We start from the raw sequence: 17,701 nt of genomic DNA, 5'->3' as shown, positions 1-17,701 counted from the left end.
CCTACAGCTTTAAAATGCTGAGCGAGTGGAAATTCTACTAACTCTTAATTGGTCACATTTCTGGTTGAATGTTTTTTTAGTTGGACGGGTTCGCTGTGGCCGCCATTGTTTCGTCGCGTTCCTGCTGCATTTTTGTATGCAGTACTTAATACACGAAGAGTAAATATCTTCAACTAAAATTTAAAATAACATAAGGTCACTTTTCTTAGACTTTCAAGCGAAGATATAATCCAATTAAAATGAAAACTATTCTTATTCAAACAAAATTTGAATTTTGGTTCTAACTACGATCTGACACAAGGGGCTTTAAAGTCTCTCACATGTATATACATATGTAAAATAATGTTAATCGTAAAAAAATATTCAACTTCGAATTTTTTAAGATACTTCTTTTTGCATTTCTGCTGACGCGGTTTCAGTAGTCAATGTAAAATGAGGGGTAAGCAGCTACTTACTGACAACGGTCATCGTCTCGGATTCGGAAACTGTGTTGAATGCTGGTGCTTCACCGGAAACTTCGCATTTGTAGACTCCTGTCGACATCAGTGTGACGCGCCGCAGTGTCACTTTTGTATCTGTTGAATTGCGAACCTTAAAATAACCAAATCAAAGCAAAGAAAATGTTAAAACAATGTTGTTATTGTAGTTTTTAAAGAACAAAGATTCAGCCTGCTTTCTAAACGGCATTGCCCGTGAGTACATTTTCGTTGTCAGTGCTATYGGAAAGGTAGAGAATGCCTGTTATGTTTTCGTGTCTTCTATATAAAATGCTTTYAGATTAAATGAAAGAACAAATAATGAGGGAGTCACTATAGAAATATGTTTAAAATTATCCTCTTAACTTTGATTGCTTTCAGAAATAGGAGATTTATCTTCGCAATATTCAGTGCGCCCGGAACAACTACCTAATTTTTGAGAAATTACTRAGATCAGGCATACATATATTATATGCTTCATAAGATGAAGGATAGTCATATACAAACTTGTATCCAAAAACTTGGACAAGTTTCTGACCATGTTGTTATTATTCATTCATCCACATTAACCATAAAGTGGTATTTAGCTTCAAATTTATTGTTGAAGATTGCTTACGGCCAGGCTACAGGAGATCAGAAATCACAATAGGATTATCTAAATTCAAATTATAAGTAGCTTTCGCAATTTATAGTACCAACTGATTCGATATAAACCTAATCGACMGGCTATGGAAAAAGTTCTTTTATAGAGCTGAAATGGATTGTAAGCTTCGGTAAGGTTAGAGAAGATTTTAGTACATACATCGGCTATTTATTACTAGATTTAGCTCACCTTCTGGTGTTATCCGACCAATTTAATTGAGGGAGCATATAGATTGAGCCCMATTCGTTCGTTCTTAACTTGATATTAGCGGACAAAAGGAATAAATTTTATTAAAAATAACATATAATCATAATTTTTTTTATAGCTTACGGGTACTAAGATAACTGAATAGCTTTAATTTGCGGTAAACAGTAAGTTTATAGTTTTCAGGTTTCTCTTATAAAGATGATATGGGCCAAACATCTGACATACTATATACATATGTAGATATACTATATAATTGGTGTTTATTTTGAAAATAATGTGTTTTCCTCTCAATTTGACTTAGCTTAGATTTTCACCCACACTACAAATGGCTAAACTACAGTTATAGGGACTACAGCAACCCCTTATATAAACAAGAGCTAATGAGATAAAAACGGTTGGACTTTTTTATTTCATCGACTATTTTCRCGCTCTTGCAGTAATTTCAAACCTAGAGAATGCTGACACAGCATGACTTGGCATCAAAATAATTTGTTTACTTCGTTGTGCGCAAACTTTGTTTGAAAATGSTGGAGGAAAAAGTTAGTCATGCTAAGAAAAAGTTTGAAGTGGCAGAGCAGCAAAGTGAATGTCTGCAAAAAGAAAGCGAGTCAGTCATGCAATTAAATTTGCGTTAGTGAAATAAAGATTAATGTATTTTGAATTTTCCACTAAAATTTCATTATTCAATCGGATGTGGAAAAACGCGTGGCCACCAAAAAATACGAGCGATGGGAAAGAACTCAACCAACTGTTGTGGCATTGAAGTAGGTGGGAGCAGCAACGGGAGTGAGAAAAAGTTTACTTTCAAAGAATTATTGGTGCGCACTATTAAGTAGCGTTATTGAATAAGGAAGTTTGCCATATAAAACTAAGCTATTGATGGTTTGTCATTTAGAAAAAAAAATCTATACATTTTAGATAAAAAGCTTAACGAAAAAAAAAAAATTGTTAAACGTGTCTGGGCTTTATTCCGGATGCCGTTCACGATAATCGCTAAACCGTCTAATTTGTTTTGTTTTTGTTCGTAAAACATCTAACATGACTACATAACTGCACCTCTTTCTTAAGAAGCATACTAGCATGTGAGTGCGAAATAATGCTAAGGCAATTCATTTGTGTGCATTTGCTCCTCCTCCATTTTTTTTTCTTCAATCCATTCTGCACGCCGAACTGCACTTACAGACTTAGGGATGCATTCATGCATATGTATATGTGATCAGATTTCTTCGTCTAGAAATTATTGTAATTGCAAAAGTTTTTGACTGTGGGGGTGGAGTGCACGTAATGCCTGCTTGTGGCATTGGTTGTCGCTTTACCAAAGCTGTTAGTCGACTTCTCATTTCTTGCTTCTTTCAACCAGATGTCTTCGCATTTGCTAGTATATGTTTGCTCCATTTTTGTACAACTTTTCGTAAAGAAATATTTAGATATAATAAGTATTATTAAATGATGCATTTCCTCCACTCCCTTAATGTGGTCTACTCTATTGAGCTTTAAGCTGCCAGAGAGCATTTCAGACATGAAAAGGCTTCTTATGAATGCCATCACGCGGTCGAATGCGTTCTAATATTTGTAGAAAACTTCATTTCTCAGATAACATCAAATCGCACTTTACATTTTCGGTAAAGTTTATACCTGCATATGTATATTAMATAATAAGAGCTCATCTTGAAGAAAATAGTTGTAATCGCTGGCAAAATRAACCTATTTCATTTTAGTTAATGTTAAAATTATTTCAAATTTTGAAAATGCCAAGAAACGATTTTCTTTTTAAATTTAAAAATGAACGGTTCAAAATTTTCCAAAAATTCATCAATTTGCTTATCATTATACTTTAAATTATTAATTTATATATAATTTACTACTTGATCTGTAATGGTTCTAGCCTACAATTGTACTTAATTTTTATATCCAAAATTTAGTACCTCTTTTGACTATTAATTGTTTCAGTATACCACTTCCACTTGAATTCCAAAAATGCTGACTAAAATCTTACTGTTTAGCTTTGAATCACTTTTAATGGACAACAGCCATTTAGTAAGCCGCCGATTCTACTCAGAAGGGATAGCTACTACTTGAAGCAGAAAATGATTAGTAGCAGAATGCTCTCCAAAAGTTTAATATGCGTCGCTCTTAAAACCTATTCCTRTTAAAAATTTGTGAATGAGGTCCTATTGTTCTTTTGAGATATTGTTGATGGTAACAACTTATCTCAATTATAAATTGCGGTGATTGAACAAAATCGTCATTTTTCGAAAAGTATCTTTCTCCCGTTTACACAACAAAAAAAAAAAATGTGGAAACAAATGCAGTATAAAATCCCTTTAATAATATCGGAAGACCGCATATATCTAATGTGAAAATTTCAAACCTCCAGTAGTCGTTCTGGTGAATATATCGTACAATATCTAATATACTTTACGAAAATTAAGTTAACGTATAACACTGTAGACTGTAGTATATTGCCGAAAATATATGAATGTGTCCATAAATTACCCCAACTCCCATATACTACGTAACATGATTATCGTTATTCTAGCAGATTTAATACGTCGGGCAGTAGTTGTCTTTCGTGGCAAGATATTTTCARCTACAAATTAGTAATTCCAAATGTTGTTGCAATCAGTTCAGAGCTTCTCTAGTATACCCAARGTATTGTTTTGRTATTTTGGGTGAAATTATGTMTATATGTATATATGAATTACCCARGTAATTTCTTTTAAATTTGGTGCGTAGCATTATCTTCAGATAGCACACTAAGTCTCGAAAACGGGTGTAGTTTAACGCATCCACGCCTATTTCTTATAAATAAAAAATTTGATTAGAATCGTGTAAATATAGCACCCAATTTCCATCCATATGTATATATATATCTGTAAATCTGTGAGATATCTTAACTATCTCCGACTCAATAACAAACCTAGATCCCATATACATATCTAATATAACAATTTCAAATATCCGGTTGTCTTTATACCGCATATATCAAAATCTGACGTAGTGGAGGGAAATTAGAACTAAATAATTTGCCGTGATGTGTTAATATATTTTAATATGTTTGTTGATTTGTGTGTCCATACTTAAACGGAGCATATATTTATTACTCATACGTTCTGTCACCTGAACCCGCGGGGGTATATTTTGCTTTTCYAGAGGTACTCATGGTATGGCTGCTGCTGTTGAGCAATGATTTCCTGTAATTYATTTCCTTTAATTCTCCTGCTATCTTGGTATCCAAGCTGATAAATAATATTGTAATGCTTTGGATCCATTCGTCCTCATCACACTGGCATCTCCTTTAAAATTCATTTTATTTAATTTTAAGTCATTAAGGATTATACTTTAATGAACCAAAGGAGAAAAGGCTCTGTTTTCATTTTTTATAATTTGCCGTCATGAGTTAGTCTACATATATATGTATGTATATGCCTATAAAGACAAGGTTGAATAGACTATGTCAAACCCGCTCATCCCCGCCCACTCTCTAAATGACGGCACTGTCAAAAACTACTAAAAGCGCTATAAATCAGATAAATTAAATATTACTAGCTTTTATTAGAGGACTTTATAGGAGCCGGGGTAAAAAGAAGATGAGGGGCGTGGCATCGCCCAATTTTAAAATAAGTCACATAYCTCGGGATCCATATGACCGACTTAAACTAATACGTATCATTCTTCTCAGATTCCAAACAGTGCCAAAATAGGCGCTTTYSCACTACAAACACRCCTACTTCTCATATAACAMAATTTTAAAATAAATTTAATTCCTTCATTTTCCTGTGAATAAATCATGAAAGAAATATTATAACGGAATGCAATTTTGTACGAATAATGCTTTAATGTATGTCATCTTATGACCAAAAATTATTCAAAACAAAAAAACTGACTTTTGGTTTTTGACCTAAAATATCAGTCAATGTAGGATATTTACAATTAAACTAAATTTCACTGCTAATAACAGCATCTCTGTATATAAAAAATTTGTTAAATTCTTGCTTGTTTTAATAACGATTTATCTTTGTGACTAAAATGTATAAAACCGAGTGAAAATTTGCCCTTAACCTCGTATAACTTACAAACTCTATGCACCTAGAGGTATTTCCATGGCTTTGCGCCTGGCAGGTTGAAAGAGTACGGAATGTTTGGTTGTAATCGATTTTAGYCTTTCATTACATGTTTATTATAACTTTATGAAAAATGTCGGCTGTTTGAAAGGTATTTTTAGTATGTTTATGTAAAATCATAAAATTCTTAGTAAAGCAAAATTTTACGTTAAATGGAACGATAACAGAAAAACGAATTAACTAAATYATTCTAAAGAAACCCGACTTCTAAGTTTATTTCATCTATGTCTATATGTATTRCCGAAGCATCGATTTTTCTCGTTCATTGCACTAAAATATATTGAGGAAACTTTTCGCTTTTGCTGCCACTGCCAYGAACTGTTGCACGTTTTTAAGAAATCATCATTAACATAATCATTATTGTGTGGCAACATTAATCATTGTCGGACGGACGGYGAAAAAAATGGCAGCAGAAAAATTACCAAAGAACTTGTTTATGTAAGTGCCTGGAACCCACTTTGGTATGCACATATATTATATGTGAAATGTGTGTTTCGTCTTTCGAGTGGCACGTACACTTTCAGCAGACCGCAAAAAGCAAAAAGGTACCGCAATATTCTCCCCCTAGAGTTTATGGRCTGACTGCCTGCGCGGCTGTTGGCCGCTCGTGGTGGCGCAAAAGTCATGTTTCTTATTGGTCATTATTATAGCGGTGTGTAAAACCATTGCAATAAATTGCAATAAAACTGAAATTAAATTTTTTATTAACCTACTATTTGCAGTATGTGGAATATGGAATGCGGCTGAGTGTTCGATTATTTGATTCTCGGTGTGGTGCATGTTCCATTCATGCTTTATTCAGCTAGCTGAAGGCAATCGCTAAGGACACTGGGGACCGAAAGCACAACAGGCACGTTCCTTACTGCCATCGATTTAAATTGCCAAAGCGCAATGTGAGAAAAKTTTTCTGCTGCAATATTAAACGAATACAAATGACATAGACAGCGTTGGTGCCATAAATAAGTACACATGCAAGAAAATGAAATTAAAAAGATTCAAATGAGGCTGCTACGAAGGTCAGCTTGTTACTCTTGAAAGTGGTTATAAATACTTTGGAGCTTTCATGTAGCATAGAATATACTTTTGACTTATGTACTTGAGGAGTAGCCTTACAATAATAAAGAAAATGTGTTCTTATAAGAAACCATTCAAATCKATTTTCTATTTTAATTTGTTTGGTCCTAAGCTAATAATTTTGAAAGGAAATTTCTATTGAATGTGTTTTAAAACAGCAGTATTTAACCAATCTTCAAAAGGTTGCCTTACTTAATTTTTCTCTGTCAATAAATAAGCGCGCTTTCACACATACATACACTCATTTATGTATACTACATGTATTTTACAATTATATACAACTCCTTTAAATMTTCATCTTCCCTTGTCTTCAGTTCTTCAGTATCAATATCCTTCAAGTGAGTGAGTACTTACATCCACATTGACACCAGGCAATGGAAATGCTTGTCCTGGCGGTTTATCGCGCGGCACATAACGGTAAAACTCATGCCCATCCTTGTACCATTTCACCGAGTACAATGACTCGCCGTCCAAAYTGTAGCGGCAGCCGAGTACCGCGCTTTTGAAACGCATTATATGATTGGGTATTTTCACTTCCGTCATCGTGAGCGAGTTGGATATGTCTGGAAGAAAGAAAAATAATAAAATATTAATTGTAACYAAGATATTGTTAAGAAGATTACATTCCTTACATTAGTTTTGTAATTAAAGAAGTAAGTGTAATGAAATATATATTTTATTATTTAATGAGCCACATTCAGATGATTTAAAAGCGGCTACTACCGAAGACAACATAACAACAAATTACGCTCTCGTATTGGTAGACAACTGAAGATGCAATATTTGCTATCAGATACCGAGGAGYCATTTGGATAAGAAAGTGATGTTTTTTGAATCAATATAACGAAATAGGCTGCGAACTGCTGCTCCAGTTTRTGGTGGGTCTATAAGCATTTTCTTCTTCGATAAAATTCAAAGTCGTAATTTATAATTTGGTATGGTTATAATCTTAGGAGATTCCTTTAACAAACACCGACAGATTAAATCTAGAATTCAAATATTGCCCACAATTAGATCATTTTATACTAGAGACWTAAACGACGGTGCGATGAACACTCTGTGATACCACATCAACTCGTATGCATATAATTAGACATTGAAACTGGGAAGACACCAGGAAACGACTTACGTTCACTAGAAACACCAGAAATTTTATGGCACCTTTACTCATTTACAAAAATTATATGGTATTTGTAGTCACAAACAAAGCTTTCAAGCTACGCAGAGTTGCATATTCATGAGTGCAGTTTACCACATTTTCAAGCTTTCTTTGAAAGCTTAGCGCATATTTCAACTAACCAGAATAAAGGAAACAGGGGTGTCGGCTTTTATTTACGCCAACATACTATAAGCGACGACACATCTACAAAGTAGGCACCCAGATGCATAATTCAGCAAGATTGTGACAATGCTTAGACAAAGCAAATAAGGCGYCACACCTCTAGACACGAGCGCCGGACTTGCAAGCTTCAAAAAAAGAAGGCCAAATGGAAAGGTTGCAGAAACTACAAAACTGCGACGAAGTCTAAGCGCACATCCGTCGCAAACACACACTTGCAAACGCGCTTGKTGAGATACGCACCCATGTACACAAACATCTTTAATGCTGTATTGACTGTCAGCCAGAGTGCAATAACAAAAGGTCATTAGTAGTAGTGGTGGTAAACGAGGCGGCTGCGCAAACAATGGACATTTAAGCCCGGATGAAATATCATTAATTCTAGCAGAGCCTTGCCAGTGTGCCACAGCCAAGCTGAGATGAATGAAGTATGCCTACAACTCTATCAACGCCACCGAAGCTTACATGGCAGCAGTCACTGCAGCACAAAAATAAAAGTATAGAATTGCAAAGCGTTTGCCCAGCAAGGCAAAATTACATAGAAGAGTGGCGCATTAGAAGGTGAATTCAGTGCACAGGTTGTATGGATAAGCCAACACAAACACACACACACGCATGAACTTGAATGCAAATAAGTGCTTGCATGTACTGCGTCAACTTCGTAATTGCGTGAGCCGATGAGTGTATGTGTGAATTTATGTATGTTGTTGTTGCTGTATGCGTGTGCGAACGTATGACATCAAAAGATAAACTTATGCCGGTGCGCACCTTTCGCTGGCAAAACAAATTATGCCCGCCAGTGTGGCATATTTCACCAGAAGACAGTGCGACGTAAAATCATATGCGAGTGTGTAGTGTACATCTAAGACACGTTGTTTATTTGAACTGTACAAGCAGTGTAAGTTATGTGACAGCCGATGTGTCATTTGCGTGCATTAGCGTGCGCTCGAAAGTTTATCCTTTCGTCCTCTCTAAAAGCAGCACAAAAGCAACAATCTGATTCTGCAGCATCAGTAGGAACAACGTAGGACTTAGTGGTGGTGGCACAGAAGAATAGCGATTAACTATTGCAACTGTTATCTGTAATATAATCGTATGCGTTCATAAGAGCATGCAAAGTTTAGAAAGATTATAAAGAAGTTTAAAGAAATGGTTGAGAGACTAAATTTTTACCAATATACTTCCCGATTATTTGTAATGTCTATAAATAATGAAGATARTCGATTTCTGGATATCCGTCTGCGGATGATGACAATGCAACAATGTCACGACAACAAAATTTACTCTTCGAAAAATATTAGGTTATCAAATCCAATTATCATCAACCATACATGTGGATCAGGTGAAAAAATGGGGTAACAAAATAGCTCAGCGCCTTTTTATTTTATTTTCACTGATGTGAACAATGCTCGGATCTAAACATACTTAAGTGGCTACAGTTCAATTAAGGTCCCACTCGAAAAAACCATGCCTGTTACTCATAGAACGTCATATTAATTGTTGTCAGTTTTGTTTCATAATACCATATGCAGCTGTTGACAGCTAATTAGAAATKACACYTATTTTCCAATAAATCACGTGTATTTATTGTATTTTCACTTATKTTATTGRAAYMTATGTTAAACTTAAACTCTAATACTGAAAATTTTGTTTCAAACTCGTTTTTGKTTTGAAGATTTTAACAAAAACATGTGGAATCAACGATTTGAGTGCGACAACTAATTAGAAGCAAACATATTTTATAAGCCCAAAAATACTGTTAATAAAAAAATGTTTACTTTCAGTTAGCATTTTATTACTCAACCCATTTGCTTTAATACTGCTTCATATCGATTGCGAATTGACTTGCCCACAATTAAACCATGCCGTCCTAATTTCATTACAAAAGGTTTACATATTTTTGATATTTTTGGAACCTACATCTGCTTTTGACATCAACAGAAATGTGTTCTCTTCATTCCACAATTTTCAACTTTTGCGTCAACTTTCCCGTATGCTTTGAGTTGTTATTTTGTTGGAATTTCCATATAACGGCAAATTCCTTCTTAGTCCATGGCAGAATAAAATTTTTTAGAATGTCGACGTATTTCTCCTTTTTTTAAATTACATCAATCGTTTSGAGCGGATCTACACCATTTCAGRKATAAAAYTCCCACACCATGATTGATCCTCCACCATGCTTYAATACGMGTGACACATGGCKAGGATCAAATTTTTGATAGACTGGTCGGCGAACACACCTTTGAACATCATTYATATTATCATATTAGGTCTACAACGTTTTCCAATAGAGGTCTCTAGGGTTCAACACATTAACCAAACAAAATATTAGTAGAGATCTGTTTGCATCGCAAACTTATTCTCAACTGAAAATGTCACTTTTTGAGCCGAATTCTCGACATTTACGAGAAATTTTGCTTTTATTTTTAATTCCAAGGAAAGTACCATTTATATGATTTATATTAGGTATTAAAAAAACATAGAATTTTTGTAAAGAAACTTGTGTTAGTTTGCAAAAAAATGGATCATAACAAATTTCGTGTGCTAATTAAGCATTGCTTTTTGAGGGAATAAGGGAAAACACTTTTGGACCGTTTTTATACAATATAGCCTTAAATAAAAAGAAAAGAATATCAGTGGAATTCTTTTTTAGGTCTCTCCGGGGATGGTAGTAACTCAGTGGTTTATTTCTGACGAAGTTTTTAATATTTTCCTTTGCGTGTAACATTGGAAATAATTTTTAAATTCTSTATATGCTTAAGGGCATTGAAAAGAATTTTCTTGACCTGATTCAAAATTTCTTTGCATGTCTTTCAGACCGACGATGGTGAAAAATGTAACCAAGTAGGGCAGGTGTACATCTGCAGCTTTTTCTCATTAAAAAACTTGAATAATACATTTTAATATATTTTATACCACAACTTTGAAACACGTCCTTAATTGTTTCTAATTAGCTGTTGCACATAACTCACCTTCTATATCGTAAAGCATTTACTATTTGGGAAAATTTAAGAACAACACCCAGCGAATTATTAAATTGAATAGAATTGAAAAGATTAACGCAAACAATACAACAATTTTAAGAATATAAATAACGGTATACAAAAACCTTTAACCATTATGTAACATAGCTGCAAAGGGCAGATGTACAGTTGCTGCTTTTCCAAACTAAAACATTTGAATTCTTCTTCTTCTTAATTGGCGTAGACACCGCTTACGCGATTATAACCGAGTTAACAACATCGCGCCACTCGTTTCTTCCTTTCGCTACGTGGCGCCCGGCACAGCCGCTGCCTTTTCATTCGCTGAATTATTTCAATGTCGTCACATATCTCATACCGTTCCACCGAATGCGATATTCGCCTTAGCCAATCGTAAATCTTTCGCAGAACTTTTCTCTCGAAAACTCACAATACCGACTCATCAGTTGTTGACATCGTCCAAGCCTCTGCACCATATAGTAGGACGGGAATTATGAGAGACTAATAGAGCTTGATTTTTGTTTGTTAAGAGAGGACTTTGCTTCTCAACTATCTACTCAGTCCGAAGTAGCGCCTGTTGGCAATATTTATCCCTGCGTTGGATTTCCAGGCTGACATTTTTAGTAGTGTTTACGCTGGTTCCAAGATAGGTCCAGTCTGGAGAAAGCGGAACTAACGGCGCGGGTGTTGATGCCAGTGATATCAATATCATVGGCATACGCCAGCAACTGTACATTTTTATAGAAGGTGGTACCTTCTCTATTTATTTCTGCATCTCGACTATTTTCTCCAGAAGCAGGTTGAAGAAATCGCATGTTAAGGAATCGCCTTGTCTGAAACCTCGATTGGTATCGAACGGCTCGGAGAGGTCCTTGCCGATTCTGACAGAGTTTTTGGTATTGCTCAACGTCAGCTTAYACAGCCGTATTAGTTTTGCGGGGATACCAAATTCCGACATCGCGGCATAAAGACAGCTACTTTTCGTGCTGTCGAAAGCAGCTTTGAAATCGACGAAGAGGTGGTGAGTTTCGAWTCTTCTTTCACGGGTCTTTTCCAAGATTTGGTKCTGGTCGGTTGTTGATGTTGACGGTGGGCTTTAATCTTTCACAAAATACGCTCSATAAAACSTTATATGCAATGTTGAGGAGTCTTATCCCACGGTAKTTGGCGCAGACTGTGGGTCTCCTTTTTTGAGGATTCTGCATAGCTCACTTAAATTCCAATCGTTGGCCATGCTTTCGTCCGACCATATTTTACAAAGAAGCTTATGCATGCYCYTTATCAGTTCTTCGCCACCGTGGTTGAATAGCTCGGCCGGCAATCCATCGGTCCCCGCCGCTTTCTTTTTCTTCAGGCGGGTAATTGCTATTCGAACTTCTTCATGRTTGGGCAATGGAACGTCTGCTTCATCGCCATCGWTTGGGGAATCGGGTTCGCCTTCTCCTAGCGTTGTGCGTCACTGCCATTCAGCTGCAKAAGTGTTCCCTCTWTAATTTAAGTATGATCTGGGCATCGGTGACTAGATCAACTTTRGGGGTTCTACAAAAGTATGCTCCGGTCTTGAAACCTWCTGTAAGCCGCCGCAYTTTTTCGGAGAATTTTCGAGCATTACCCCTGTCGGCCAACTTATCAAACTCTTCGTACTCACGCATTTCGGTCTCTTTCTTTTTCTGCCTGCAAATGCGTCTCCCTTCCCTCTTCAACTCTCGGTATCTATCCCATCCCTCACGTGTTGTGTTCGATCGTAACGTTGGGAGGTAGACAGTCTGTTTTCTCTCCGCGGCAACACGGCACTCCTCGTCGTACCRGCTGTTCCTTTGCACCTTTCGAYAACCAATGGTTTCGGTTGCAGCTGTACGTAAGGAGTTTGAAATGACGTTACTCAGTTCCCTTATACCGAGTTGTTGACGAGTGCTCTCAGAGAGCAGGAGTGCCAGCCGAGTAGAAAATCTTTCAGCTGTCTSTTGTGATTGCAGCTTCTCGACGTCGAACCYYTTTTCTGTTTTTTGTCGTGCGTTTTTTGYTGCACAGAGGCGGGTGCGAATCTTGGCTGCAACATGATAGTGCTCCGAGTCGATGTTAGAACCTCGGAGCGCACGCRCATATAAAACACTGGAGACGTGTCTTCCATYTATCACAACATGATCGATCTGGTTGGTGGTTTTTCGATCCGGAGACAGCCGGGTAGCTTGAAGTATCTTCTTATGCTTGAATCTTGTACTACAGATATCCATATTTCGGGTCCCGGCGAAGTCGATCAGCCTCAACCCATTTGGGGATGTTTCCTCGTGGAGGCTGAATTTWCCGACCGTGGTGCCAAAGATATCTTTTTTTCCCTCCTTGGCGTCGCAGCGGGATCAGCTCTCATAAGTGTGATTCAAGGACTCATAAAAGGCATCTTTGTTCACATCGTCCCTCTCATCCGTCGGGGCGTGGGCGCAAATCAGCGATATGTTGAAGAACCTCGCTTTGATACAGATTTGGGCTAGACGTTCATTCACCGGAGTGAATGATAGTACTCAGCGACGGAGTCTCTCTCCCACAATGAATCCCACATCAAACTTTTTTCACGACGAAATCAGCGGCCCCTTCTCAATTAAGGGACCGGACATTCCAGGTGCATGCTCTCAATTCGTAGTCCTTATTCTATATATATAAGCACAACTTTAAAACACATCCTGACCAAAAATAGATAATATTTTTACTAAAACTTAGCACCAGAAGGTTTAATTCTTTAAACAACTTTTTCTGATTAGCTGTAGCACTTACTTCACCTTCTACATCGTAACGCATTTAATATTTGGGAAAAATTAACAGAACTTCAACTGCACTACTACAAAACTGAGCTAATTTAGTAGTACATACAGTCACACAAACAACGAAAGGCGTTTAGGAATATAAATAACGGTATATCAAAACATTTAATCATTATTTTCTCATCAGTAATTTTTAAAAAGGGAGCGTTTCTAATTAGCTGTCGACAGCTGTATAATACAGAAAGGTGTCATTGAACATAACAATGTAGAATTTGTTCTAGTCTCTATACACCAAATAAAAGAACCTTAATACATTAAATAATAAATATAACATATTTTCGTTATATCTAATATAAAATAATAGAACTTTCAATTAGCTAATTAAAATGAGAGATAATCTCTTTATAATGACATTTTATTCTTGGACCTTAAAAGGATAAAAATGGATAAAATTTTTTGTATACATATAATAGTGCTTAAAATTGCTTTTTCAAAAATCCGCTTGACTTAAATCTTATGTATTGAACAAAAAATGAAGTACTTCAATGAAACTCAAATTCTCTTAATTTCTGTTAATGATATGTTAAAAAGCCAAAATTGCATAAAATTGCGTTAATATGTACATATATATTTGCTTATAATATAGTTGAGTTGAAAAATGAGAGAAACAATAATACTTATTTATTTATGAAAACGTGAAACAATAATACAATTACTTTTCCACGAAAAAGGGAGCACTGGCTGCCAGGACCTTCGGCCCAAGAGAGAAATAGGCCCAAAAATACACCACTCATTATAATATTGTTTTATCAAAAATACAAACTTACGAGTGGTGCAAAGCCTTTAAAGACGGTCGAGAAGACATGGCTCATTCATCAATATGAAAATATTAAAAAYAAGTAAGGAAGGGCTAAGTTCGGGTGTCACCGAACATTTTATACCTCGCATGATAAAGTGATAATCGAGATTTCAGGCGTGGTTGTGAACCGATTTCACCCATAGTTGGTACATGTCGTCAGAGTGTTAAGAAAATATTATATACCGAATTTCATTGAAATCGGTCAAGTCGTTCCTGAGATATGGTTTTTGATCCATAAGTGGGATCGACACGCCCATTTTCAATTTTTAAAAAAAGCCTGGGTGCAGCTTCCTTCTGCCATTTCTTCCGTAAAATTTAGTGTTTTTGACGTTTTTCGTTAGTCGGTAAACAACTTTTAGTGATTTTCAACATAACCTTTGTATGGGAGGTGGGCGTGGTTATTATCCGATTTCTTCCATTTTTGAGCTGTATACGAAAATGCCTGAAGGAAACGACTCTATAGAGCTTGGTTGACATAGCTGTAGCAATTTCCGAGATATGTACAAAAAAGTTAATAGGGGGCGGGGCCACGCCCACTTAAAAAAAAATTACGTTCAAATATGCCCCGCCCTAGTGCGATCCTGTGTGCCAAGTTTCATTTTAATATCTTTATTTATGGCTTAGTTATGACACTTTATAGGTGGCAGTGGGCCGAATTTGCCCATCTTCCATCTTAACCTTCTTAAGGAGCCAAGAAATACGTGTACCAAGTTTCATCATGATATCTCAATTTTTCCTCAAGTTACAGCTTGCACGGACGGACGGACAGACAGACAGACAGACATCCGGATTTCAACTCTACTCGTCACCCTGATCACTTTGGTATATATAACCCTATATCTGACTCTTTTAGTTTTAGGACTTACAAACAACCGTTACGTGAACAAAACTATAATACTCTCTTTAGCAACTTTGTTACGAGAGTATAAAAATAAACGATATGCTGCTTGAAAAGGTAGAGAGTTTGCAATGGAGCTCAGTATCTCTCGTGAGTCGCGTTCTTTCTTTGGTAAGAGCTCTATAATTCAAAGTATGTATATCTCAAGAACACTTCGATCTTAGCGTCCTTTTCTTGCCTTTCCTAATTGTAGGGGTAATTTGAGACCACTGTTTTATCTTATGTGTTGATTGATCGCCTTTACAGAAGTTGTGGTCTCACAAAGTACTTAATTTAGCAGCTCAAATGCAATCACCGTCTTGAAGAATGGGGATATAACGCAACATATTCCCGATGATATAACATACATTTTTTAGCGATTTGCAATGTGCTTTTGAGACTTGGCTTTAAATATTAAGTTGTTACTACAAGATACGTACCTAGTTATCCGTTTACACGAACCCTTGTGTTTGCGTTATTTACTACAAATAATGAACATGCTAAAAGCGTTTTCTAAAAGGTATGCAGAAAATTTCGTGCACAAAAACCGTAAATTATTTCAAACACTTTGGATATTTAAAAAGTTGTATTTCTGCAGTGATTGCTTACACAAGACTCTTAGCAGCATAAATTCAACTTAACAATTCCTTTTCAATATGTATGGAAATCGCATCAACGTGTGTGTGGTTTCATAGTACTTTCACTTTTTTTACTAGGATGACGGCATGAACACTTTGCCCGTCTTGTCTACCGTTTATTTGTTCGGTTGCCTTTTGCTTGCGCTTTTCACCGTCTTCATTGACGTGCAGGTTGTGCGGGTGTTTGTACTGCCGCGGGGAATCATGGCGGCAAAACTGTTGAACAATGAAGTCAAGGGAAGAAAACAAGCCAACGATCTAGCATTATTTCCCTTACATACATACTGATGAAGAACGACGCTTATGTGTGCTGCAGCAGCGCCCTGTGGCAGCAACTATGTAGAAAATCAATTTTGTTCTTCATTTGCAGCTGGCAATTTGCATAATAAGGTCGTTTGGCGCAATTTACATGTGAATGTAATAAATTCTCTCTGCGTGCGAATGTGCATGCATGAAACAGTGAGTCAGTGTGGGTGTGTATGCCTCAAAACACCGGTTGCACACACATATAGTGAAATTTGTGTTATTGTTATTATTTTATAATTGTGCATATGCATTTGTATTCATAGATCGATATGGGCCCTGCCAACCATGAGCGGGTAAACACCAGCGAAGCAGTAGGTAGTAAAGTAAAAATGTTGGTAGATTGCCATAGGCTCCGTGAAGTTTATATCCCCTTTTCCCCTCACACGTACGTATACATGTGATCATACATCTCTGTTGCGCTCTTCCAGCAGTGCCATATAAAAAAGTATATCTGTCCTGCTCTAATACCCCCAATCGACGGCTGATGCAGGGTTGCACTTTGTGATTCCTACTTTTAAAATTTCTTAAAATTTCAAACAAAACTTTTTAATTTTTAATACATACATATTAACATAAATTTTATTAAAAAAATTAAAATTAACATTGTTATTTACACAATATATTTAGTAGAAAATAATACTTTTCATCTGAAAAAAGATTTATTGAAGAAAAGCATTGTTAATAGCTGAAAATAAAAGAGTGAAAAAGATTATTGAAGGCAAATACCTGAAATAAAATAAAGGTTATTAAAACATGAAAATAAATAATAATTGCACTGAATTGGTAATATCTAAAAGAAAAATAACGTTTAGTAGTATAAATATATCTGAAAGACAAGAATAATATTTTCCGAAAAAATAAAATATATTAAATACAAACATGTTTATGTTTACTCAGAAAGCAAAGATTAATTAAATAGAAATAATAATAACTTAACATGGAGTATTTAGTCATGTGTAGAAGTTCACGCAAGTGAGGAAAGTTCTCTGATCGCCATTCACTTGGAAGCGGCCAGAAAAGATTCCTTTACATATGACTCAAGCAGCTCACGACTTCCGGTTCTTGATCAAGTATCCTCTAGGCAGCCTGAGAATATCCGTTTGAAGGCGAGCTAAAGTGAGAAGGCGAAACATCCCCTGCATAGGGTTGTGTGCTGGGTTTGGGACCCGCCACGTAAAAACACAACCCCAATGAAAACGCAACAACAGCCTCGGCTGAAAGACCCCACTTTTGGTGACGACCATGGCAAACGAAATAAGGACTACGAACTGAGGGCAAGCACCTGGAATGTCCGGTCCCTTAATTGGGAAGGTGGCTGACATCACCGCCGCCCAAGAAATGCGATGGACGGGACAAGGACAGATACGAGTAGATCCTTGTGGCATTTACTACAGTGGCCATATAAAGGAGCGCAAGTTTGG

General features: G+C 36.4%; 1 protein-coding gene across 1 annotated transcript; it reads right to left on the bottom strand.

Annotated features, from left to right (window-relative positions):
- Positions 1 to 455: 455 nt before the first annotated feature.
- Positions 456 to 10,854, bottom strand: LOC108978866 (the record flags this gene model as incomplete). The annotated part of the gene is made up of 3 exons (XM_018949371.1): positions 10,836 to 10,854; positions 6,879 to 7,087; positions 456 to 591 (listed from the first exon to the last, which is right to left on the bottom strand). Coding segments are annotated over exons 1-3 (364 nt in total), but the record flags the coding sequence as incomplete, so codon positions are not given.
- Between the last annotated feature and the right edge of the window lie 6,847 nt (positions 10,855 to 17,701).

The sequence above is a fragment of the Bactrocera latifrons genome, unplaced genomic scaffold (genome assembly GCF_001853355.1).
Source record: "Bactrocera latifrons isolate USDA-ARS-PBARC rearing strain unplaced genomic scaffold, ASM185335v1 scaffold_1280, whole genome shotgun sequence".
NCBI lineage: Eukaryota > Metazoa > Arthropoda > Insecta > Diptera > Tephritidae > Bactrocera > Bactrocera latifrons.
This window is presented reverse-complemented; position numbering and strand designations above follow the sequence as displayed.